This window comes from Acytostelium subglobosum (assembly GCF_000787575.1).
Source record: "Acytostelium subglobosum LB1 DNA, scaffold: scaffold31, whole genome shotgun sequence".
Taxonomy (NCBI): Eukaryota; Evosea; class Eumycetozoa; order Acytosteliales; family Acytosteliaceae; genus Acytostelium; species Acytostelium subglobosum.
Window position 1 is genome coordinate 198594 of NW_012236502.1, and position 24500 is coordinate 223093.

The 24500-nt window shown below is 43.6% G+C and overlaps 9 protein-coding genes across 9 annotated transcripts; 3 read left to right on the forward strand and 6 right to left on the reverse strand.

Annotated features, from left to right (window-relative positions):
- Positions 1–49: 49 nt before the first annotated feature.
- SAMD00019534_112290 (hypothetical protein) lies at positions 50–1952 on the forward strand (the record flags this gene model as incomplete). The annotated part of the gene is made up of 2 exons (XM_012893558.1): positions 50–341; positions 400–1952. Coding segments are annotated over 2 exons (1845 nt in total), but the record flags the coding sequence as incomplete, so codon positions are not given.
- Positions 1953–3568: 1616 nt separating this feature from the next.
- On the reverse strand, positions 3569–4666 carry SAMD00019534_112300 (hypothetical protein; the record flags this gene model as incomplete). The annotated part of the gene is made up of 3 exons (XM_012893559.1): positions 3569–4210; positions 4282–4403; positions 4486–4666. The coding sequence occupies 3 exons, from the start codon at positions 4664–4666 to the stop codon at positions 3569–3571; spliced, it is 945 nt and encodes a 314-aa protein (XP_012749013.1).
- Positions 4667–4831: 165 nt separating this feature from the next.
- SAMD00019534_112310 (hypothetical protein) lies at positions 4832–5794 on the reverse strand (the record flags this gene model as incomplete). The annotated part of the gene is made up of 4 exons (XM_012893560.1): positions 4832–4996; positions 5131–5280; positions 5345–5646; positions 5731–5794. 4 exons carry the CDS (start codon positions 5792–5794, stop codon positions 4832–4834), a joined length of 681 nt encoding a protein of 226 aa, XP_012749014.1.
- A 1579-nt stretch (positions 5795–7373) lies between these two features.
- SAMD00019534_112320 (hypothetical protein) lies at positions 7374–9455 on the forward strand (the record flags this gene model as incomplete). The annotated part of the gene is made up of 2 exons (XM_012893561.1): positions 7374–7775; positions 7851–9455. The coding sequence occupies 2 exons, from the start codon at positions 7374–7376 to the stop codon at positions 9453–9455; spliced, it is 2007 nt and encodes a 668-aa protein (XP_012749015.1).
- Positions 9456–10267: 812 nt separating this feature from the next.
- On the forward strand, positions 10268–12354 carry SAMD00019534_112330 (hypothetical protein; the record flags this gene model as incomplete). Its single annotated transcript, XM_012893562.1, has 2 exons — positions 10268–10669; positions 10750–12354. 2 exons carry the CDS (start codon positions 10268–10270, stop codon positions 12352–12354), a joined length of 2007 nt encoding a protein of 668 aa, XP_012749016.1.
- A 95-nt stretch (positions 12355–12449) lies between these two features.
- Positions 12450–13654, reverse strand: SAMD00019534_112340 (hypothetical protein; the record flags this gene model as incomplete). Its single annotated transcript, XM_012893563.1, has 2 exons — positions 12450–12929; positions 12986–13654. 2 exons carry the CDS (start codon positions 13652–13654, stop codon positions 12450–12452), a joined length of 1149 nt encoding a protein of 382 aa, XP_012749017.1.
- A 555-nt stretch (positions 13655–14209) lies between these two features.
- On the reverse strand, positions 14210–18877 carry SAMD00019534_112350 (hypothetical protein; the record flags this gene model as incomplete). The annotated part of the gene is made up of 6 exons (XM_012893564.1): positions 14210–14306; positions 14393–15835; positions 15916–16023; positions 16097–17034; positions 17114–17215; positions 17282–18877. 6 exons carry the CDS (start codon positions 18875–18877, stop codon positions 14210–14212), a joined length of 4284 nt encoding a protein of 1427 aa, XP_012749018.1.
- Positions 18878–19335: 458 nt separating this feature from the next.
- SAMD00019534_112360 (hypothetical protein) lies at positions 19336–21093 on the reverse strand (the record flags this gene model as incomplete). The annotated part of the gene is made up of 2 exons (XM_012893565.1): positions 19336–19513; positions 19574–21093. 2 exons carry the CDS (start codon positions 21091–21093, stop codon positions 19336–19338), a joined length of 1698 nt encoding a protein of 565 aa, XP_012749019.1.
- Positions 21094–21447: 354 nt separating this feature from the next.
- On the reverse strand, positions 21448–23520 carry SAMD00019534_112370 (hypothetical protein; the record flags this gene model as incomplete). Its single annotated transcript, XM_012893566.1, has 2 exons — positions 21448–22542; positions 22693–23520. Coding segments are annotated over 2 exons (1923 nt in total), but the record flags the coding sequence as incomplete, so codon positions are not given.
- Positions 23521–24500: the final 980 nt, after the last annotated feature.

Consider the following 24500-nt stretch of genomic DNA (forward strand, 5'->3'; position numbering starts at 1 on the left):
ATAACATATAACTTATAAACAAAAGTGATTAATCAATATCAATATTTACATGTTTTCACATATTATATTACAGAATATAGTATGTTTTATAGATGATAATATTGATAGAGTGTCATTATCACTCGTTTGTAAACAGTTGTATGATGATAGACATGGATATCTAAGCTTCAAGATGGATACATCTCTATTGAGTGTATTCAGTAGACGTATTAAACTACGATCCTATCGAGACATTGTACAACAATCCAAACAAGCTAAACATAGTCCACGCATGCTCTATATGACCGACAAAGACCTCTTTACAGGCACCTATAAGAAGTTTGACTATCATATAATGTGCGGTATGTCATCTCTATCATTCATTCAATCATTCAATCACTCACACTTATTCAATCAAAGAGTCATCGGATGATATAGACATTGGAACTATACCATATGCTGTTAAGAATATTACATTGTCTAATGGATTCAATATACAGTTGACAAAGGATAGTCTACCGAGTTGGATAACTCATTTGACATTTGGTGGAACGTATAATGGTCTTGTTGAGGTAGATACTTTGCCAAGAGAGTTAAGAGTGGTCACCTTTGGAATGGACTTTAATCAAGTGTTGGAGCCAGGTTCACTTCCACCCAAATTGGTATCAATCAAATTTGGCCTCTACTTCAATCAACCCTTGCCAGTCGGTCTGTTTCCCAAGTCCATTCAAGAAATATACTTTGGCAGTGGCTTCAATCAAACACTTCCTATCGATGTGTTCCCATCTTCTGTCACCTCTATAATCTTTGGTGGTTCGTTCAACCAGCCACTACTACCTGGCATGCTCCCCGATAGCCTCCAGGAGCTTGAACTGGGCTTCCACTTCAACCAACCTCTAGCGCCAGGTACTCTCCCTTCCTCACTCATCAAGCTGGCATTATCCAATCGATTCAATCAGGTGCTGGCGGTTGGCTCGCTTCCCAGCTCTATAACCGATCTGTTGTTTAAGAGTGACTTTGATCAACCTATTGGCTTTGGCGTGCTGCCAATGTCTCTAAAGAAGCTGGAGCTTAGCGATGAGTACAGCCAACAGCTTCAACCTGGTGTCATACCAAGCGGTGTGGAGTCTATCTCATTTGGAGTCGTACACAATCAACCATTCACACCCGGTGTCTTGCCAGACTCTCTGACCACACTACGCACCGGATATGCCTATGATCATCCTTTCACATCTGGCTCATTGCCTCGTGGACTCCAACAATTGGTGATGCTGGGCTCGGTCAAGCACTCGCTCACCGTCGACTCGATACCAGACACTGTTACACATATAGTATTCAAGGGACAGATCGATGAGGATTTGGAGCAGGTACACATCCCAAACTCAGTCACAATCCTCAAGTTCTCACCATTCTACGAGCAATCATTCAAGCCTGGTTGGATACCAGACTCTGTCACCCGTCTCTATGAATGTGCTGTGGCCCGTCCTGGTTTGATCCCAAGATCCGTGACCTATTTACGTTTCTCTCAAGGGTTCCAGGGCATTCTAAAACCTGGCGATATCCCAGACTCTGTGCAACATCTAAAGTTTGGAAAGTCTTACAATCAATCGTTGGAGCCTGGTGCCATACCATCAAGTGTTACAAGACTAATATTTGGGTCAAGATACAACACACCTTTTAATCAGGGATCACTCCCTGATGGCCTGGTCGACTTGTGTCTTGGATCGCACTACTCTCAACAGCTCTCATCAAACATACTGTCGCCCAGTAACAAACTACAAAGTTTGAGCTTCAATTGGCCACCTCCACCACTGGCATCACTACCATCTTCAATCCGAATGTTGGTCACACCGTTGGACTGTTTCCAAATACGTGAGATCGCTCCAAATAGACTGCTCATACTCAATGAGTCAATGGAGGGTGGCTTTGCACCAAGTATCGTGGCATTCATCAAGTCAATCAATCGATCAGTTTAATTGGTACTTCCTGCTTCTGAACAACGTCTTGGCAGTTGATATGTACTCCTTTTTAGCAGCCAAGTTTGGGATACAAAGATGTGTACCATATTTAGAATAAGTCAATGCGCCGGTGTAATACATTAGAGCGATCATTACATCACGATCACTACCCATATTTTGGACCTGAGTTGGACTAAATGATCTTATCAATCCATATCCAAAATCAATATCATTTGATATTATTGCTTGGTAAACTATCTCGCGTCCCAGTGGATACTCTATAATTTTATCCAAAGTTGGTTGAGCTGGAAGTGAATTTGGATCAAGAATACTTTGTACCAATTTTCCTAAAGTCAGCTAAATAATTAATTAATATTTTTAATTAATAAATCAATCAATTATATAATTTACCTCTTTATCAATTAAATCGGATCTATTTCTTTGTATTTCTCCTAACTCATATATTAATTTGGTTGGATTGAGAATTAAATCTTTTTGATATCCAGGATGGAAAGAATATCCAGAATTCTCTTCTAACAAATATTTATAAAGTTTTGATTTGATTGAATGATCCAGAGGTGGATATATTAAATCCAATGCTCTGTTTATATCATATTCTGTCCATCCATAAAGATTGGAGAAAGTAGGATTATGAATAATAGATTCTGAATCCAATATTGATAAAGGAGTTACACCAGTGATGAATGCTCTATTCTTTGTACCTTGAAATAATGATTTAAGATTATTAAAGAATTGTTGGAACATTTTCTCAAAGAATAATGTATAAGGATTATTATTAATTGCTGAATTTATACATGTATCATACTCATCAATAAATATGTATAATGGATATTCACTATCATTTGTTAAATTAATTAAATAAGTCAAGGCATCTAAATAATTATTATTATAATTATCATTATTAATATGGTATTGATCATTTAGAATATCCTTATTATCTCTGATGAACCAATATATTGAATTATTTATCCTAAAGTTGAAACTACTTTCGAAATAATCAGAAGAAATTGTATTAAGACCGGCAAAGTCTAAATATAATACCATGTATGAATTCTTTAGTTTGGTTGGATTCCTTCCAATATCCAATCGTCCAAACATATTTTCGAATTTATCTTTATAATTTTTATCATAGTAATGACTCATCATATTGAGGAATAAAGTCTTTCCAAATCTTCGTGGACATGTTGATAAAATAATATTATTAGTCAATTCCTCAATATCTCTAATATATTTACTATTATCTCTATAAAATGAAGATGGAGTATTATAAATATTCTGGAAGTTTCCCGATCCATAATGAAATATTGGTAATTTATGTTGGTTGTCTTTGTCTATGTCTTTGTATTTTGATGTTGATGAATATGATCGACAATATAAATGATTAGATAGTGATATATATCTTCTAACAGATACTAATGTGTTGGAAATAATGTGGACTTTAGATAACATTATTATTAATATTATTATAATTATAAATAAATGTTGAAGAATCATAAATGTCCAAAGACTGATGAATGACCACTTGAGTTGACAAGCCATGAATAAAATAATTAAAAGACATATTAATATGATGGCAATCAATTGGTCAGATGAATGAATGAATGGCTACATTAGGAAGACTCAATCTTCTGCAGCAGTTTGTTAAGTTGATTCTTCATGATTGGTTGACCCCTCTTTGTGCGCTTCATCAGTTTGAGTGATTCCTGTCTCCTCTCTTTGTGCTTCATCAAGTTTTCATTCTTCTTGTCCTCCATAGCCTTCTTTCTTTGTTCCTTCTCCAATCTCTTTTGTTCAAACTCCTTTCTTGCCTCGATCAGTCTTCCCTTGATTGACTTTGGTTTCTTTCCATTCTGTACCTCTTCATTTGTAGTCGTCGTTGCGTTATTGTTCATCATATAAGGATTGTCTGATATCTTTGAGTTTGTCGTAGTTGTTGTCGTTGTCGTTGTTGTTGATGTTGTTATTGATGGTGTCTCATCATCATCATTCTCTGTGACTGATGACGTCGACGGGGCAACAGATACATTGTCTGTTTGTGGTGGCACCTTTGCCTTGGTTTGAACCTTCTTGACCTCATCCTTCTTGACCTCCACTTCATCGTTGGTATCATTCATGACTTGATCATTCTCCTCTGTTACATCCTCATTCTCATCATCATCCTTCTTTCCCTCTCTCTGTTGAGCTCTCTTCTTTCCTTTACTTCTCCTACTAACAAACTCATCAACTTTACTATTGCCACTACCTAGAGCGAACTATATTATTACACATATTAGTCAATCAATCAAAGGATATCAATCAATGTCAATCAAGTTAATATACATACTCTTGATAGCGGGTCCTCTGCCAACTGTTCAAACTTTGCTTTAACATCATCAGCTGCAGTCTTCTCCTTCTTCTTTTCATACTTCTTCTTGAACTGCTCCTCACGAGATAATAAAGTATGTTCTATTATAACCAACAGACATTGTTAGATATCACTCAACCAATCATTCAATCATTCAATCAATAAGCTCATTCAAATACATACTATCTCTTGTTAAATATCTACTTGACTTGTCTTTTGAATACTTGTCGACTGATCTATCGCCTCTGTCCCTATGTTGAGTTCGTACTCTTTGTTGTTGAGGTGCTTGTCCTTGTCCTCCTCCTCTTCCTCCTCTGCCTCCTCCTCTGCCGCCAGAGGTGTTATTAAACCTTCTATCACTCATTATTATTATAATATTATTTGTATATTTACAATTTGATGCTTTGAGCGAAATGAATCATCAATCATTCGTTCGTTTTTTTGATCTTTTGATCACTCGTTGATCAATCAAACAAGTAATATTATGAAGTTATACACCACAACTCCAAAGATTAAAACGACTGATGAACTATGGTACACAGATGGAGATGATGTTGATGTCGATGTTGGCGACGATGAAGTAGTAGAGGATGTAGAGGTTGTTGGAGATGAAGATGAAGTAGTTGATGATGTTGTAGAAGTTGGAGATGAAGTTGATGATGTTGATGTCGTTGATGTAGTCGATGTTGAACATCTATTCAATCCAGGTAGTGAAAGGAAGTTGCCACACTTGTAGACACAGCTACCTGGTTCAACAACACTTGCAACAGGACATTTGTTATCTGTTACACACTTTAGATAGTTATCATACATTGATCTTGGATATACAGTATAGTCATCTTGAGCGCCACACTTGCCACTACTACCCGATGTCAATACATTAGCATTACACATACATATAGCAGTAGGACATTGATAAGTAGCATTACACTGTGCATTAAACAGTTCATCCTTGTTCCTACATGTCTTGTTAAGACACTGAGGTTGATTGGGATGTTAGTGACTCGCGATGTTGAGTCGAGTTGACACATGGTACACTTACAATGAGACCTTGGGAGAAGTCACAGTCAAAGGAAAAGAGACATTTGGAGTTGAGACCAAGGGAGAAGTTGGGAACACACTTGTTGGCAACACATCCACTGTTGATTGAACATTCACTTTGTACTGTACATGCTTCACCATCGGGTATTGGAGATGTACACTTATTACTTATACATGTCTCATTCCATGGACATCTAGTCCTATCTATACATCCCGGGTAGTTCACATTGACACATATCGATTGTTCACAAACAAGACCTTCATTACAATATAATGAGTTGTTGCCACAAGTCTCGCCCAAGCCTAAAGGTACCATGAATACAATGTTAGATGAGGTAGGTCATGAGCCACTGTGGCTCATCATGATGTTGAATGAACATAACATACCAAGGTATCGTTGTGCAATACATATTCTTGTGTTTGAGTCACACCAATAGTTGTCGCTGCACATGAGGGTGGAGTTGCAGGGTTGGTCGAGTGATGGTAGTTTGACACATATTCCATCTATGTTATTACTACTCTGACATATACTTCCAGGTTCACAAATGTCTAGACCATAATAACATTGTTCATTTATCTTTTTGCAATTATTACATTGTCTTGTCGCACTAACTATTGTTGATTCACATTCTACTACTATTGTTATTATCATCAATGTCAATAAAGATATTAATAACATATTGTTGTTGTTGTTAACTCTATTATTCATTATTTGATTGGTTGCATCATAATAACTGTTCAAACTTAGACACTTCTTGACATATTTAATCTAAAAATAATTTGGATATTTACTCTTTCCAAATCTTGTCACGATCCAAACTTAAGAAGGAGGACGACCAGTCAGCCATCGACTCAGATCCCCAAGAGCTATCGTCGCCCTCCCAAAATAAGTCCTCGCCAGGCAGCTCCTCCCCGCAATCGTCGCCATTTCAGTCCCAGTTCTTGCAATGCTTCATTTAATGACGACCATGCCATCACTTTAATAATTAATATAATAAGAGATATAATTATTTTTTATTTTATTTATTTTAATTATATAAAATATATATATATATATATATTATTGTTTTATTTATATATTTGTATTTGTATCTGTTTATTTGTATTTTCAACTTGAAACAATCTTTCGTTTTTTGATCGTTAGTCAAACAATCAAACAAGTAATATTATGAAGTTAAACATCACAACTCCAAAGATTAATGCGACTGATGAACCATGGTACACAGATGGAGACGGTGTTGATGTAGTACGTATTAATTATATATGTGGGTATAATATTTTTATTTTTATTTAAATATAATAAATAGATATTAATTAATAGATTAATAAAATAAATTTTATTTAAGTCCTTCATTGAATATTATCTCACTGATTCAATCAATCAAAGACCAAATTGTATTCGTAACCCCCACTTTCACATGATCATCCAAGCGACAGCCAAAACTAAACACGACTCGGGGTGACCTAAACAAAACTGTGTTGTTCACGACTCCTGAAAAAGACACCACCACGATCAATAACAACAACAGAGGTACAAATAGGAGCAAAAGTAGTACGATACAATGTTACCTTCAAATGAATGATCAGCGAAGGTATCGTCAAGTCGCGACCAATGGTACAAATAATAATAACTTTTCGAATTCGATGTAGGTTAAGGTTATACCAATACGCCCCATCATGTCCAAGATGATGATGATGAGACAGGTGGACAGAGGTTGAAATCGATCTAAATTGGTGAGATTTGTAATCCTCTGGACAGGCTCCATGATCTATCTTTAACAAATTTGTAGTTTGGCCATCATGTTGGGTCATTAATATCCAGCTGGGGATTGGATTCACCCCCGACAACAACTACAACACCCAAGCCAACCAAGACAACAAGCAAGGACATCACCGCCGAGGCGACCATTAACAATTTTAAATAGTGACCTTCCGGAAGGTCCAGTTAATCATCATCACAACATATATAATACAAATAATAATATTATTATTATAACAAGAATACAATGGATCAAGCCAACATCAATACTATGCTCAAGTCCAACAAGTGGGAGGACAGAGTAAAGGCCGCAACAGCATTTTACAAGGAGTTGGCCATTAAGGATCACTCAACAGAGTTGTACGCATTGTTGAGCCCAAGTGCTGCTGGTGGTTTCAATCTGGAGAATATCATCTACACCGCATTCATTGGTGCCGTGTATTGTATACCAGAGGTTGGTAACTTTGCCGCTTTGGCCATGTCCACTATATGGTCAATCATGACTGAGGTGAGCAAGAAGGAAAGCAACACCTCAGAGTTGGTCGTCGCTTTCAAGAAGCAGATCCAATCCATGGTCGACTCGACCATCACTACCTATGACTCCGAGTCCCTCATTGCCATCTACAAGACTTGCACGACCCAGATTGTCAAGTACTCGTCCGACCTCAGGAATGTAAGTCATCACTCAATCACTCGCTCAATCAAATGATTGGAATCATTCCATCTAACACTCATTCAAACCAAACAGCTCAAGACTGAGCCCGCCAACACCAAGCTCAGAACCGAGGTGAGAGAGACTGTCAAGTTGGCACTGAACAACTTGCAACAGGGTCTGGACTTGGCCTCAAAGTCGACTTATGCAGTGAGCGAGCTGTACATGTATGCGATGATGGCCAACACCAGATTGTTGCTTCTCCGTGATCTGTGCGCCAATGGCAAGAAATGGGACATCGCCGGCAAGACCATCAAGACCAGCTACAAGACCGAGTTGAAGAAGTGTATCAAGGACTATGGTGAGTGGTGCGCCACCACCTACACCACAGGTTACAACAAGATCAAAACCGACAACACCGATGATGTCAACTGCTTCAACAAGTTGCAACGCTACCGCACATTCATGATCACCCAAGTCTTTGACATGGCTTCGATGTGGCCATTCCTTGACATCTTCCAGTTCCCAAAGGGAATCGTCAAGCTTGATCGTTCGCGTATGTTGCTGAGTGACACAGTCGGCTGTCCAGTCAACCTGATGGTGGCCACCGACAACAAGGGCTACTACTCTGACACGTGCACCTCCCTCGAGAGCAAGCTCGCCATTGGCAAGTTCTACTTGTGGCGCGGCGAGCACGAGTACCTCTACGTGAGCAAGGATGAGAACGACTTCCGCTTTGTCACACTCTGCAACACATTCATTGACAGGTTAACCGACAAGTCTCGTCGTGATGTCGCCGTGTCCGGTCCAACCGCAGTCAAGGATGAAGTCCATGTTGGCTCCAGCGCCTCTGCCGACGAGACCATCACCATTGTCTACGACATCATCCCACGTGCCTTCAAACTCAGTGTCGCCGGAGACATCTCCTGTACCAGCTATGACGCCCAGACCTACGTCACCAAGTACCATGCCGAGGAGTCATGGCATCAACGCCAGGCTGAGTACACCTTCCCCAACATCGACCCCTCCAACAAGTACTACGACTTGACCGACTCAAGCTTCCATTCGGGCAAGGATGGCCAGCTTGCCTACCTCAAGTCTCTTAAATACGAGGCGTGCTCTTCAACCTCCTTCACTCAATCAGCGCACGTGATCCAAGCCGTCTGGTCATGGGGAACCAACTATGATCCAAATGTCCGCAAGGCAGGCACCGTCGACTCAGCCTTTGTCGTGTTCCAACCAGTGGAGTTGGTGTCAACCAACTACATCTCGCAGAAGGCACCAGGACATGTGTTTGACCCAATCAAGTACGTTCAGATGGAGGGAACCACGTCGATGGTCCAAGAACACTTTGGTCCAGGTGGCGCAGCAATGTTGTTCAGCGATTCGAACTCTGCCGCACGTTTCCGTCTCACTCCCGCCGGATGGGCTGAAGGCAAGACCATCAAGTATGCACTCCAGTTGCTGATTGAATGTGCTGGCCCAGTCACACTGTTCTTTGAGTCCACTGCCAAGGTCGGCGTCACCAAGACCATCCCATTGACTGAGGCCACTAAAGGAGTGAAGCTTGTTGGAAAGCAGATCTGCACATTCAAGATGACCGCTGGCACTGCCGTAGACATCCACATTGGAAGCAAGGGTCCAACACCAGTATACATCCGCAGCATCATTGTCAACAAGGCATTGGTCACTGCTGCCTAATCAGTTCACTAATGCTGACACTGTCTCTTTCAATAAACTCAAGTTATATCATTATGTACATCAGATTATACCCTGTGCCATTACCAAAATGAGTTCAGGAACTATTCCTGATCAATTCCTCCAATAGACTACTTTTGTTCAAACTTGTGGAAGTACACTTTATCTCTTTTCACTATTATTTGGAACCATTCCATAATATAATATCTTCCATTAAATGGTAACCCCCACTTTCAGAACCTTCACCTTCAATCATTCGAACAGACACCACACGGCGATGACCAAAACAAAACTGTGTAGAATCAAAAAGTCACCTGATGCCAAGACAAATCTCTCATCATTATTATAAAAACAATAACAACAACTAACAGGTACAAGTACGAGTAGTACAATACAATACAATGATACCTCACAATCACGTGATCAGCGAAGGTATCTTCAGTTGTCAATAATGGACACATATATTGATTTCGATTTATAATCAATGGTGTACCAAGACGATGACAGAGGCCGAAATCGATCTAAATTGGTGAGATTTTGAATCCTCTGGACAGGCTCCATGATCTATCTTTAACAAATTTGTAGTTTGGCCATCAACAATAATATCGATCCACCTTATTGGATGGATTCACCCCCGACAACAACTACAACAACAACAAGACAACAAGCCAGGACATCACGGACAACAACTATTTAAAGTGACCTTCCGGAAGGTCCAGTTAATCAATTACAACAACAAAAGATACAAATAATAATATTATTATTATATCCAACAATCAATATACAATACAATGGATCAAACCAACATCAATACTATGCTCAAGTCCAACAAGTGGGAGGACAGAGTAAATGCTGCACAAGCATTTTACAAGGAGCTGGCCATTAAGGATCACTCAACAGAGTTGTACGCATTGTTGAGCCAGACCGCAGCTGGCGGTTTCAATCTGGACAATATCATCTACAACCTCTTTATCGGTGCCGTCTACTGTGTTCCCGTCATCGGTAACTTTGCCGCCATGGCCATGTCCACCGTGTGGTCAATCATGACCGAGGTCAGCAAGAAGGAGAGCAATACCTCAGAGTTGGTCGTCGCTTTCAAGAAGCAGATCCAATCCATGGTCGACTCGACCATCACCACCTATGACACTGAGGCCCTCATCGCAATCTACAAGACATGTTCGACCCAGATTGTCAAGTACTCAACCGACCTCAGGAATGTAAGTCATCACTCAATCAATCATTCAACTGATTGGAACCATTCCATCTAACATGTCACTCACTCATTCAAACCAAACAGCTCAAGGCTGATCACACCAACACCAAGCTCAGAACCGAGGTGAGAGAGACTGTCAAGTTGGCACTCAATGACTTGCAACAGGGTCTGGACCTGGCCTCCAAGTCCTCGTTTGCAGTGAGCGAGCTGTACATGTACGCGATGATGGCCAACACCAGATTGTTGCTTCTCCGTGATCTGTGCGCCAATGGCAAGAAATGGGACATTGCTGGCAAGACCATCAAGACCAGCTACAAGACCGAGTTGAAGAAGTGTATCAAGGACTATGGTGAGTGGTGCGCAACCACCTACACCACAGGTTACAACAAGATCAAAACCGACAACACCGATGATGTCAACTGTTTCAACAAGTTGCAGCGTTACCGCACATTCATGATCACTCAGATCTTTGATATGGCTTCGATGTGGCCATTCCTGGATGTCTTCCAGTTCCCAAAGGGAATCGTCAAGCTTGATCGTTCGCGTATGTTGCTGAGTGACACTGTCGGCTGTCCAGTCAACCTGATGGTGGCCACTGACAACAAGGGCTACTACTCTGACACGTGCACCTCCCTTGAGAGCAAGCTCGCCATTGGAAAGTTCTACTTGTGGCGCGGCGAGCACGAATACCTCTACGTGAGCAAGGATGAGAACGACTTCCGATTCGTCACACTCTGCAACACATTCATCGACAGGTTCACCGACAAGTCTCGTCGCGATGTCGCCGTGTCCGGTCCCACCGCCGTCAAGGATGAAGTTCATGTTGGCTCCAGCGCCTCTGCCGACGAGACCATCACCATTGTCTACGACATCATCCCACGTGCCTTCAAACTCAGTGTCGCTGGTGACATTGCCTGTACCAGCTACGACGCCAAGACTTATGTCACCAAGTACCAGGCTGAGGAGTCATGGCATCAACGCCAAGCCCAGTACACATTCCCCAACATCGTCACCGACAAGAAGTACTTCAACCCCGACGACTCAAGCGTCCATGGAGGCAGGGATGGCGATATTGCTTATCTCAAAACTCTTACATATGGGGCGTGCTCTTCAACCTCCTTCACTCAATCAGCGCACGTGATCCAAGCCGTCTGGTCATGGGGAACCAACTATGATCCAAATGTCCGCAAGGCAGGCACCGTCGACTCAGCCTTTGTCGTGTTCCAACCAGTGGAGTTGGTGTCAACCAACTACATCTCGCAGAAGGCACCAGGACATGTGTTTGACCCAATCAAGTACGTTCAGATGGAGGGAACCACGTCGATGGTCCAAGAGCACTTTGGACCAGGTGGCGCAGCAATGTTGTTCAGCGATTCGAACTCTGCCGCACGTTTCCGTCTCACTCCCGCCGGATGGGCTGAAGGCAAGACCATCAAGTATGCACTCCAGTTGCTGATTGAATGTGCTGGCCCAGTCACACTGTTCTTCGAGTCCACCGCCAAGGTCGGCGTCACCAAGACCATCCCATTGGCTGCAGCCACTGATGGAGTGAAGCTTGTTGGAAAGCAGATCTGCACATTCAAGATGACCACTGGAACCGCAGTGGACATCCACATTGGAAGCAAGGGTCCAACACCAGTATACATCCGCAGCATCATTGTCAACAAGGCATTGGTCACTGCTGCCTAATGAACTGACACTGACATACTATCTCTCTTTCTCAATAAACTAAAGTTATATCCAATAAGGTTTACTTTATGTACATCAGATTATAAGTATTACCATTACTCGTCCCACCCCTCCCACTGGGACTTGGACTTGCTCGTGCTGGCCATTGATTTGTGAGCATTGGATACATTGCCACTTGTTCCATGCGTGTTGGACTTATCCTTGGATGATCCAAAGGACCATTGAGGTTCATCTTCTTCCTCTTCCGCTTCATCCTCAACATGATTACGTTTGAGGTTTTTGTTCTTGTTTGATTCATCATCGGATTGATAATTGTCATTGTCATTATCATTATCTTCGTCATCACTGTGTGATTTCCATCCCTCAAAAGATTGATTGTTGTCTTCGTTCGTTCTGGTTGGTCTCTCTTCATCTCTAGTGTTGTTGCTACTCGTCCATGATGGCAACTTAGTGTCCTGGGTCTTTGATGTATGAACTGGACTATGAACAATCTCTTTAGCTCTTTGAATATATGTTGTTACCATACTTGATGCCTCTGTCAACAATGTACCATCGTTGTACTTGTTTGTAACAGTCTAAAGGATGAGGGGTGTGAGTATCAATCTGATCGATCAATCATAATGAAACATACACTTGCAACGTTTGTCAACTTGTTGTATCCCTCTCCAAGTAGTGACATTCCGTAGTTATAATATCCACTGGTGTTGGAGGATTGATTGTTGGTGCGTCCAGATTGGTTGTTCTCACCATAGTAGTCGGCACTTGATATTGATTTGGCGTTACCAAACTTCTTGATTCGATCGTCAGATGGCGGGGCACTTCTCTCGTGAGTTGGTGATGTGTCGGAAGACGAACTATAATGCGATTTACTTTGGGTGTACTTTGTTGGAGCGCTGGTGGTGCTTGGCGAAGTATCTGCACGCTCCCTAGCCATGGATGGTCTCGTCATTGATGAGGTTGAAGTCGATATCTTTGGTTTGTTGTTGTCTAGACTCTTGTCCCAATCATCCCAATCCTCCAATGCCTTTGAATTCTTCTTTGGCGCTGGAGATGAGGATGTCCTGGACCTTGATGTTGGAGATGGCGAAGGCTCTGGTGTACGATCCTCAGGCTCCTTCCATACCTTCTGATCAGCCATCGTAGACAACTTCTCACGATAAAGTGCACAACCCTTGGAATGATACTTTGATTTTATGTCCAAACTATCCATCTGAACGCCATGTTTAGCAAAGAACTCACGAGCATTCTTATTACCACCAAGAACCATCATCTCCAACTGTTTATCCAACCATTTATCCATGGTCAAACTTCTAACAAAGCTGAATTTAGATTGTTAGAATAGTTCCAAACATTGATCTCTAGAGAGTAGGTGACATACCTTAAGTGAACACCTAGTCCCCTGTGAATTCCACTACATTCTAGACATAGGTAGATACCATATGTAACAGATGCCCATTGAGGATTTGGTGACTTGCACTCAAAGCATTGTTTGTTAGTCGTATCATTCTCTTTCAATTGTCTAAACAATTCTCTTGTCCTTTGTAATTCATTTGAAGGTGATTGTTCATTCATTATTTATTTATTTATTATTATCTATCTCTATCTCTTTGTTATACAACAAGTAATACAATTTATTAATTAAACACAATTGTGATCACTTCAATTTAACCTTTATTATGATTCACAGAACACCAACCCACTTCCAGACTTCATTCAACCCCCTCCACCACATCTCGCAACAACAAGCACCCTTGGATCTGTTCGACTCGAATTGGTAATAAACTGTACATCAATAATGATGCGACCAAAGAGTAAAGTAAGTATTTACAAATTATTACTATATATATTCGGGGGATCAATCTTGTTGATTATCTGTAGTCAATGGGATTGTTGTTTGACCTCTAATCGGAGCCTTGACTTCAAAGATCATTAACTTGGGACCTTGTTGGAAACTAACAAATAAAGATCAATTAGTTATAAGTACATGTACATGTAAGTAAAGAATGAATGAATGAATGAATAAAGGTAGTTAACTTACTTAATGTTAAGTGGAGAGACAAATATATATTGTCTCTTGTCATCTTCTTTGGCACGCTCTAATAGGAGTTTGGTACTGATCTTGCGATTCACTTCATCCATGAAGACATCAAACTCATCCATTGCACGGAATGGACATTCCATGTTGGCCCACAGTGCTAGTAGTAGGGATACAGTGGTGAATGATCGCTCGCCACCCGACAGTTGCTTGGTGTTGCTCTGTACATGTGCGCTGCCAGGCCCGCTGGACGGTGCCGTATTGTTGAGCATCACCTTGACATCCAGCGTCTTCTGATCGTGATCAATGTTTATCGATCCAGTGTAGTTCTTATTGGTGAGCAATGTGTTGAAGTAGATAGACGTGCGTAGTGAGGTGATGTTCCTGATTCTCTGCCACTTCTGGAATCGAGCGTCCAGCTTGATCTTGAGAGTGTCGCAAAAGTTTGATATCATGCTGTACTTCTTCTTGGTCTCGGCCAGACTCTTCTTGGCGGCGCTATACTGCCTGTGCACGTCTGCGCGAACACGCTTGCCCTTGCTCAAGTCCGACAGCCGTCTCACGGTCAAGCTGATAGCCTTCTCCAGAACAGCCGGCGTCTCGTCCTCCTCGACGGACACCCTCGGGCAGTACTCCAGTGCCTTGGTCGTCTCGACACCCAAGCTCGTGTTGTCTTCCTGCAGCTCCTTCTCACCAGGCTCAACCTTGTCTCGCTGGATCCTCTGTGCATCCGCCTGTTGCTTCGATTGCTTCTGGCGATAATCCTTCTCCTCGTTCAGGTACTGCTTCATCTGAATGTCCATCGCGGCCACCTCGTCCACGACCGTCTGCTTCTCACTGTCAATGACATCAATCTGTTCTTGTATCTCTGCTTTCCTCGCCTGGATATCTACCATCTCACCTCCCTCATACTCCTTGATCTGCTCGCGGAGCTTGGCAATGTCCTGGTCGATCTCCTTCACTCCATTCTCCAGCTCCTCGATCGTGTAGTCTGTCTGCTCTGGTTGTATTGATTCCTCTAGCTGCTTGGCCTCAGTCTGCTGTTGCCAGAGTGCCTTGTTCAGCGTGACCAGTGCCTTGTTCTTGGCCGTCAGGGTGGTGTTGAGTTGACGCACGGACGTCGTCGCCTGTGACTCCTTCTGCTTGCACTCGACCAGATGAGGAGTCAATCCGTTGACTTGCGCTTGCAGTGATTGAATCAATGCTTCGACATTAGCCTGAAGGAATGTTGACTGGTTGATACTGGTCGATGTGAATCCTCTTGTTCCTGAACCAGAGAGGAATATACGATGACCCTCAATTGTGAATGCACTGCTATGTCGTCCTTCTGGCTGATTGTATATCACCTCCTCCGCTTCCACTCGCTTCTGGATCAAATAAATATTATTTATACCTCTGGAATCAATCAGATGATTGATGACTGGTGCTGATTGAAAGTCCAATGACCTTATTGTGTTTGTTTGATTGATTGTTAATTAGTTGGGATTGATATAATGATGGGTTCAATCAAACGTCGATCGACATACTCTAGTATAGTTGGATGTCTTGGATTGGTGGCATTGGCGTTGATGCTTGGTAATACCTCTGGATAGATGGCTGTTGTGAAGCGACCTACATTAGTACATGAGAATGCACTATATGATTGGATTGATTGAATGTGAGTGGAGTGTTCCAACAAGGTGTGATTGGAATTGTTCCAGTACTTACGGAATACCGAGTTCATCGGCCATCTGGGAGAGGAGCTCAGCATCGAAGTGGGTCTCTACTAGGAAGGCCTTGAGTGCACCTCTGGAGATGCATGCCTCAATGGCCAGTGACCACTTCTCGTCCTTAACCTTGATAAGGGTACCGATTGGACCAATCGGTAGAGAGCCCTGGAATTGTTGTTTTTTCCTCTGTATCATCTCCAGTAGTTTGATGTACTTGAAGCCATAGACACCTAGGGCGTTGCCCTCTTTGGCAGTTGTCTTGGCCGCTTGTAGCTGCTTGTCGATCCTTGACACCTCGTACTGGGCATTCTTGGTCTGGCCCGCCAACTCAGCATGCTGCGCGGACAACGTCTCCAGCTCCTTCCTCATGCTCTCAATCTCCAGGGTCATCTGATTGGCCTGGTTCTCCAACTCTTTGATCTTTGCCTGCTTGTCCTCCAGTGATCTGAGCAATGCTTGGGCCTCGCCCGACTTGCTACTCTTGGCCTTGATGTCCTTGATTGCCAAGAGGTTCTTCTCCTTGCGACCTTGAATGTTTTTGATGCGCGTCCGCAGGTCTTGCAGATTGGGCTCGACCGTGGCCATCCTCTTGTTGACCTCGGCCAGAGGCTGACGGAACACTTCCTTCTTGGCCTCGATGTCCTTGATCGATAACTCCTTGGCGGTGGCCTGTGCGCGCACCTTCTGTATATTGCTATGACTCTGATCGGCCTTGTACCTATAGGCCTCAGCGTTGGCCACGTGCTGAGCGACTGTATTGCGTAGATCCTCCAATGCAGCAGTACGCTCTGCTATTCTATTCTCTATCTCCACCACTGTTGCCCATGCAAACTTGTTCTTGAGGTCCTGGACCTTCTTCTCCATCACCTCCACCTCTTCCAACTGTTCAAACTCCTCCAAATAACCCTTTACAGTCTGCTCCATGCACTCGATCATCTAAACAATTGACATTACAAGTGGATGTTAGTCAGGTCAGTCCAACGCATAATGAGTGGGATTGATTGATCAAACATACAGTCTTTGCCTTGTCCAGCTTCATCAGGATAGCCTTGCGTTGATCAAACACAAAGTCATAATCATTCTTTGTCTGTGCCAGCTGGGTGGCGTCCAAGAACAACTGAGGGAAAGGGCAAGGGTTAGGGTCCATCCAATCAACTCAATCAACTCAAACAATCAAACATACCTTGTACTTGTTGCTGGGTGATGACTCGTTCAGGAACTCACGACTGGTGTCTTGCATGAGGATCATCATTGGGTTGGTGATCTGGATGTTGAACTCCTCAAGGATTACTTGGAGGTCACGGTGGGATGTTGAGATGGTCTTTCGATTGGTGTGATCCTTTAGCTTGTATTGTGTTGTTCCATTGCGATTGATTATCCTCTGTACAATGATTGATGGGCCGTACTCATCGGGCATGTAGGCATCGGGCCCCCTGTTCCTCAGCTTGACAGTGATGCGTGCACTGTTGTGACCATGCTTGATCAGATCGGATAGCTTTGCGCCTCTGTTGGTGTAGGATGCATTGACACCTAGACATACGGTCAGGGCCACCAACAATGCACTCTTGCCACTGCCGTTCTGACCGGTGATAAAGTTCACATTGGGACAGAGCTTGATCTCATAGTGATGATGTGTCATGAAGTTCTCCAAAGTGATCGCTTCAATGATTCCATACTCGTGAGGAACCATTGATGATGTGTCGTCCATTTCCATGTTTGAGCTGATGTCGTTATCATTGTCATTGTCGTTGATATTGTCATTGTCATTGTCGTTGTCGTTGTCGTTGTCGATGTCGTATGAGTGTGAAGGGGTCGACAGTGAAGGTGGGATTGATTGTGATTGAGTTGGAACTGTGCTCTTCCTCGTCCTTGGCGTCCTTGTTATTATCGGTGTCTTCGGTTTCCTCGGTGTCCTAGTTGCTGTTGTCGTTGTTGTCGTTGTCGTTGTCGTTGTTGATGCTGGTATTGATGTTGTCTTGGGTTTGGGAATGGGATTGGGAATGCTGGACACGATCTCATCATCATCGACCACATTCACATTGACATCCTCATCCTCATCCTTTGGTTCACTGAACATCATGTAGTCTGGAGATGGGTCTGGCTGTTCTGCTCCACCTGCATAATCTCGCTCGGCTGGGACGTCCACAACGATGACAATGTTATCGATCAAGTTCGATTCCAACAACTCAACCTCTGAATCTTGTGATGATTGATAGTCAGGTGAGGGTGATCGTGCTCGTGCTCTTTTCTCTTGAAGTTGACGTTGACGGTTCGTTAGACGTTGCGGCTGTCGCTGTGGCTGACGTTGACGTCGATACTTGGGCTCATCAACAACATAATCATCTTGATCATCTACATCACTACTTGGTTGAGTCATATCTATTATCATGTCATCTCCATCGCCATCATCATCATCAGCATCAACATCGATAACATTTGATATTGAACTACCAGCTAGTTGTTGTTCAATCAGGTTTGGTATATTATCATTGTCTTCATTATCATCCAAACCTGAAAGATCAATCAATATCTCTTTCTTGACCTTTGGAATGTATGACGTTGATGATGATGATGATTGACTACCATTGTTTGTTGTTGTTGTTGTTGTTGTTTGTCTCTTCTTCAATCTACTACTAATACTAGTTCTTCTTCTTCCATTTATTGATGTACTATATTCCTCAACATCATTATCATCCTCCTCTACATCATCATCATTATCATCGTCATCGTCATCATAGTTATAAGAATAGTACTTTCTCTTGATTGATGAACCAACCATAGTTAGTCGTATGTTATATGTATATATATCTTGTCTACTATACTACTTATGAATATCTATTGTTGTATCTCTACAACCTTGAATTGGTCGATTGACATTGAATGAATAAATGATCGAATGTGTGAATGAAAGAAGTTTGTTGGTGATGCCAAAGGGGGGTAGCTCGGAATACTGTATTTATTACTAATCTGGACGAACCATGAATGGCAGTTGACGGCAATACAATGTAATGGTACGGTGACGGACGGACGGAATAGGTAGTCGGTCGGGATACCAGAGCGGGACGACTCGATATGTCAACGGCGGGCAGGCAGACGGATGGAAAGCGGACCAGAGACACATGCTACATGATTGGTTGAGTGCCCCGCGACTAGACGCATGTGGAAGAATGTCGCTCGCTTACAATGACCCTTGGGCATTTATATATTGAAACAGCTGTATCTGTTCCTTGAGGTTGTTTATCGTGTGTAGATCAACTGGAATATCTTTAATATATTGCGTTGGGTTATGCGATGTCCGACGTCTGGAACATAGGATATCTGCCTCTTGAAGGTGAACGACTTGTTGGCCGTCAGATTGGGAACGAGTGCGTATTGGCGGCGGTACCATCTTGGTCGCACCTCGGCAGCTGGGTATCTGGACGATTCAATGATGATTGTTCGGAGTGTTGGGATCTTGGCTAGGATCGGAATATACGCGTGGAATTGATTCGTATCTGAATTAAAGTCGTCGAAGTTCCTCAGCTCCAGCGTGTCCAGACTGGGGCTGGCCTTGACATGGTCCACAACATTCTTGATTCCATAGGGCACGTCGATGATCAAGTGCTTGAGATTGGCGCTCTCGGTGAGAAACTGATGTGCATCCTCCAGGTGGCAGTCCTCGCTTGGAACCTTGATCCGGAGGGTCTCCAGGTTTGATGGTGTGTTGGCGCGGAGAAACGATGAAACTTGGCACGGAGTGTAATAAAACGCATTGAGTCTTTGCCACACGAACGACTTCAACGATGTTGGCAACAGTAATACGAGCGGAGACCGGATCGTATAATGGTCGGCCGCCGAGCAGTCTGAAGGCATCTTGACACAGAGGTGCTTGAGCCATGTGTTGGATTGTAATGCCAAGGCGACACAATCGTCAAGACATGTCTTGATCGAGAGGGATGTGAGTGCTCGTGGCGCAAACACGTACTGCGCCAACCCTGACGAGAACATTTCCGCTCGGGTTGTACCCTTTATGTATTTGTAGAGGCGCAGGCTGAGTGTCTCGAGCGTACTGAAGTGCTTGATGCCATCGAAGAAGCGATCGGGCTCGCATGCTAAATGATAGGGATAATGATAGTCGTCCTCAATCGTCAACGATATGATGTGATCCATGTCGAGCTTGTGGAACGCCGTGCCAAACATGCTTGTGTTGCCAACGACAGCGTATTGTGGAAGAATGGAGATTCTGATGCTCCTGAGCGACCTGGTCCTCTCGATGATTGAAAAAACCTCGTCAAAGTGCATAGGACGGGTACTGTCACAGAGATGCGTGATGGCCAGTGTGTCCAGGTGGAGGAGCGATGGCAGCGCGTCTGGCATCACATGCAGGGTCCGAGCAGGAATGTTGACGATGGATCTAAGCGAGTTGATCATGCCGCCAGACAACATCTGCGCTAGTTCAAGCTCGTGACCAGCCTCGCCGCCATCAAACACGAGCTCGCTGCCACTCCGAACATAGTTGATGGCGTGGTCGTCGGTGCCGCTGCCGTTGATGAAACAGTGATTGACGATGAAGCTCGTTGTTGGTGCCGTACTGTTGCCCTTCCAGACACAGTGAGGATTGCTGAAGTGGCCCACGATGCTTGCAATCGGCGTGAGAATTACATTGTTCAGCTGCAGCGCCTTGGTATGTTTGATGCTGAACAGGCGCTCGGCAATGTATGTAAAGTGCGCCGACGATAGGGTGGCCAGTGACAGCCTCCACCGCCACGTCGACGACTCAGAACGAAGCGCATCGTCCCAGCAGAGTCGAATGATATGAAATTGGATTCGAAGTGGTATGTTTGGCAGGGCAATGTTGTCAGTCGATATGCCACTTGTCTTGACATCCTTTTTCTTCTTCTTCTTCCTCTTCTTCTCCTCCCTCTCCTTCTCCTTCTTGATCTTCTCCTCGTCTATTCTAATCTTGTCTGCTTTCGTCTTCTTCTTCTTCTGCTTCTTCATTAGTATGTCAGCCATGGGGTAGAATCTCGTCTTTGATCTGCTCCCATGTCTGCGTGTCGGCTTGCGAGACAGTGTTGACAGGCTTGTCAACAATATCGATGTTGTTCATGTCTCTGAATTGAATCAATAGCTATTGCTCACTGTATCTTTGCGAACTCACACTCTTGATGAACTTGATAAGTTAGTCAAAGTCAGTTGACATACATGTATAGTTATAATTACAATGAGATAATATTTATTCATTATTATATGTTAATATATATATAGATAGATAGACTTTATAATGCTGGCATGCATGATAAAGATGAAAGATGATAGATTAAGAATGATGAATGATGAATGATTAACTTAATGGAGGATGACTTAGGCATTGCCATAGAATGGATTCGTGCCACTCTGTGGATTGTCTTTGTATAATGGGTTCTGGTTGGTCGACTGCATCTTGTTGTTTTGTTGGTTCTTCCAGTAGTCATAGGTCTTCTTGCCACCGTATGCTGCCAGGGCTACTGCTGCCGCAGCTCCCAGTGCAATGCCAACTATTGCCGCAGTACCAATGACGGCGCCCTGCACGGCGATTGGCTGACACTTGAAGGGCTTGGGGTCAAAGTCGCGGTACTCGCACTGCTTCTTCTCCTCGCTACACGTGCCTTTCTGACACGCGGCGTTCTCAGGGATGCATGCGCGTGGCACCATGATGCAGCCGGCATTGACGTCACACGCAGACACATTGCAGAACGTGTCAGAGACTGGGCACTCCAACTGCTTCACCGAGCACACTCCACTGGCATTACAAAAGGCGACCTCACAGGCGTTGGCAGCCTTGCACACCATTGGCGTATGGATACAGGTCGAGTTGCTGCCCGAGGAATCAGTCTTGCAAGAGTCGACGGTACAAGGGTCCTGGTCGTCACAGTCAAAGTGCGAGTGGACGCACTCACCCTCAGAACAAGAGTCCAGCGTGCAGGCATTGGAGTCATCACAGTCGATTGGCGTCAGGATGCATTGTCCGGACTCTGGATCACATGATGGCACCTGACACAGATCCTCGCTCTCGCATTGTGTGGCGGTATGCTTGATCTCACCCGTCTGAGCGTCACACTTGTCCTGGGTGCACATGTTGTCATCCGAGATAATCTTTGGCGTGACACTGCACGATGAACTGGAGTGGCAGATGAAAGTGTCACACTTGGTGGCCTGTGGACATGGACAGCTGGTGCAGTTGTCGATCTGTTGGTGCTGGCATTGTCCGCTGGATGCTGTACACGTGTCCAGTGTGCAAGGGTTGCCATCATCACAATCCTTTCTGATGTGTGTGCATCCGGCCACTGGGTCACAGTGGTCCTCTGTGCACATGTCATTGTCGTCGCAGTTGACCAACTTCTGCTGGCATTGGCCCTTGGCACAGGTGTTGATAGTGCACTTGTCACTCTTGCCACAATTCATGTCTTGGTACTGGCATCCAAACTGCGGGTGGCACATACTCCTCTTGCATGGCAACTCCTCGCACTGCACTGGTGTGTGCATACAGCTGCCATTGGTCGCGCTACACGACGCCATGTCACAGCTGTGGTGTGGCTCGCAGTCGACTGGCACATGTGTGCAGTAGTCCTTCCACTTGCCATTCTTGAGCGTGTCGTTCTTGTAGTCGGTTGGACAGAGGTCCTTAGTGCAGGGATCGCCATCATCACAGTCGCGGTCGGGGTTGCAGCACGAACCACCAGTGCCCTGGCACATGCCACAGTAGTCGCGGTATGAACAGTACAGGTCCAGCTCGGTCTCGATCTTGATCTCGGAGCGATCAGTGTGGCGCTCACAATAGAAGAAGTCAAACTTGCAACGGTCACCCTTCTCAATGTTCTCGATTGTGGAGAAGTCCAGCGTGTAGTTGGCTTGCTGATGGATGCCACCAAGATCCACGACCAGCTGGCCGTTGATGTAGACCCACACGTCGTCGTCACCCTCGAATCTGAACAGCTCGGTGCCCTTGTAGTCAAAGGTGGCGCTGGCATGCATGCAGAAGTGGAAGTTGTGGTACTGGCCATTGAGCGCGTCCTGCTTGTTGTAGCTGTACTGTGACCAGCGGTCGGTGTAGCGCTGGTACTTCCACGTGCCGTCCTCATTCTTGATGGCATCAAAGCCACGGTTATCGATGGGGAAGAAGTTGCCGTTGGATATGGTGTACTTGCTCTCGTCGTTTGGTGCTGGATACAGCTGGAGCTTGTCGACGATTGGCATGTTGATGCCTGGTGTGTTTACGAACCAGCTGCTGAATGTCGATGCATTGTTGATGGCACCCTGGCCTGGAGATCCAACAAATATTGGCACACCATTAATCAGAGTTTGTGAAACAAGTCCAACTGTTACATCACCATGTTGAAGTGGATATTCAAAGTCTGGATTAAGTGATGGATGATGATCATAAATTACAACTTCCAATTCCCTAACATCGGCAACTAAAAAATATTATTTGAATATTTTATTTGATTGATTGTTAATATAATTGAATTATTTCAAGGATTTAATTTATACATACAAATAATATTGATAAACAATATTAATAATATTATGTTTAATAGGTATTTCATTGATCCAATGTTATTTCCACACTACCTAATATGTGAATATATATATACTATTAAATAAATAAATAAATAATATGTGATGGTGATCAATTCTTGGATTGACTTGATATGAATGTCAATGGATTGATGTACAAACAAACAAACAAACAAAACTTGGATGATGATGATATTGAAGATAATTAGAACTTGGATGCGTTATACAATGAATAAGAAGGACGACCGTTATCCAATAAATATCGGACCCATTCAATCAATGTCCAAGTTGAGTTCAGTGGACATTCACGATCGGTCACCCGCATCCAACTCAATCGACATTCGTAAACTGTAGAGTACTACTTTAGGTAATACCTTTAGAGTATGATTTATCACACCAAACATCAATCAATCAATCATATACATACACTCTCACACAGTCATGTGATCAATTCTATTTATATCCCATTGTGTGTGTGAGTGTGTGATTGTGATTGATTGATCAGTCAGAGTACCACATGCTAACAATGAATGAACAAACAATGTGTAGTAGTGGTAGAGATAGAGTGGTATAAGAATGATGGGTATTTTTGGACCCGATATAATACCAACATCAACAATAATCATTGTAATAATAGTTACCTTAAATATAGGGTGATGAGTGATATGAAGACGTATTGATTGATTGATTGGTTGAGTGTTACCATCGAAGATGCAAGGACAGACGTCTGTCCGTCCGACCCAATGGAAGAGAACGAACGAACGGTCGTCTGTGCAGCGACCACAACATGAGAAGTGCGCGCTATCTAAAAATACGGGCAACTGTATTGCTGAAGGGACACATCTGTTTGATTGATTGATAGGATT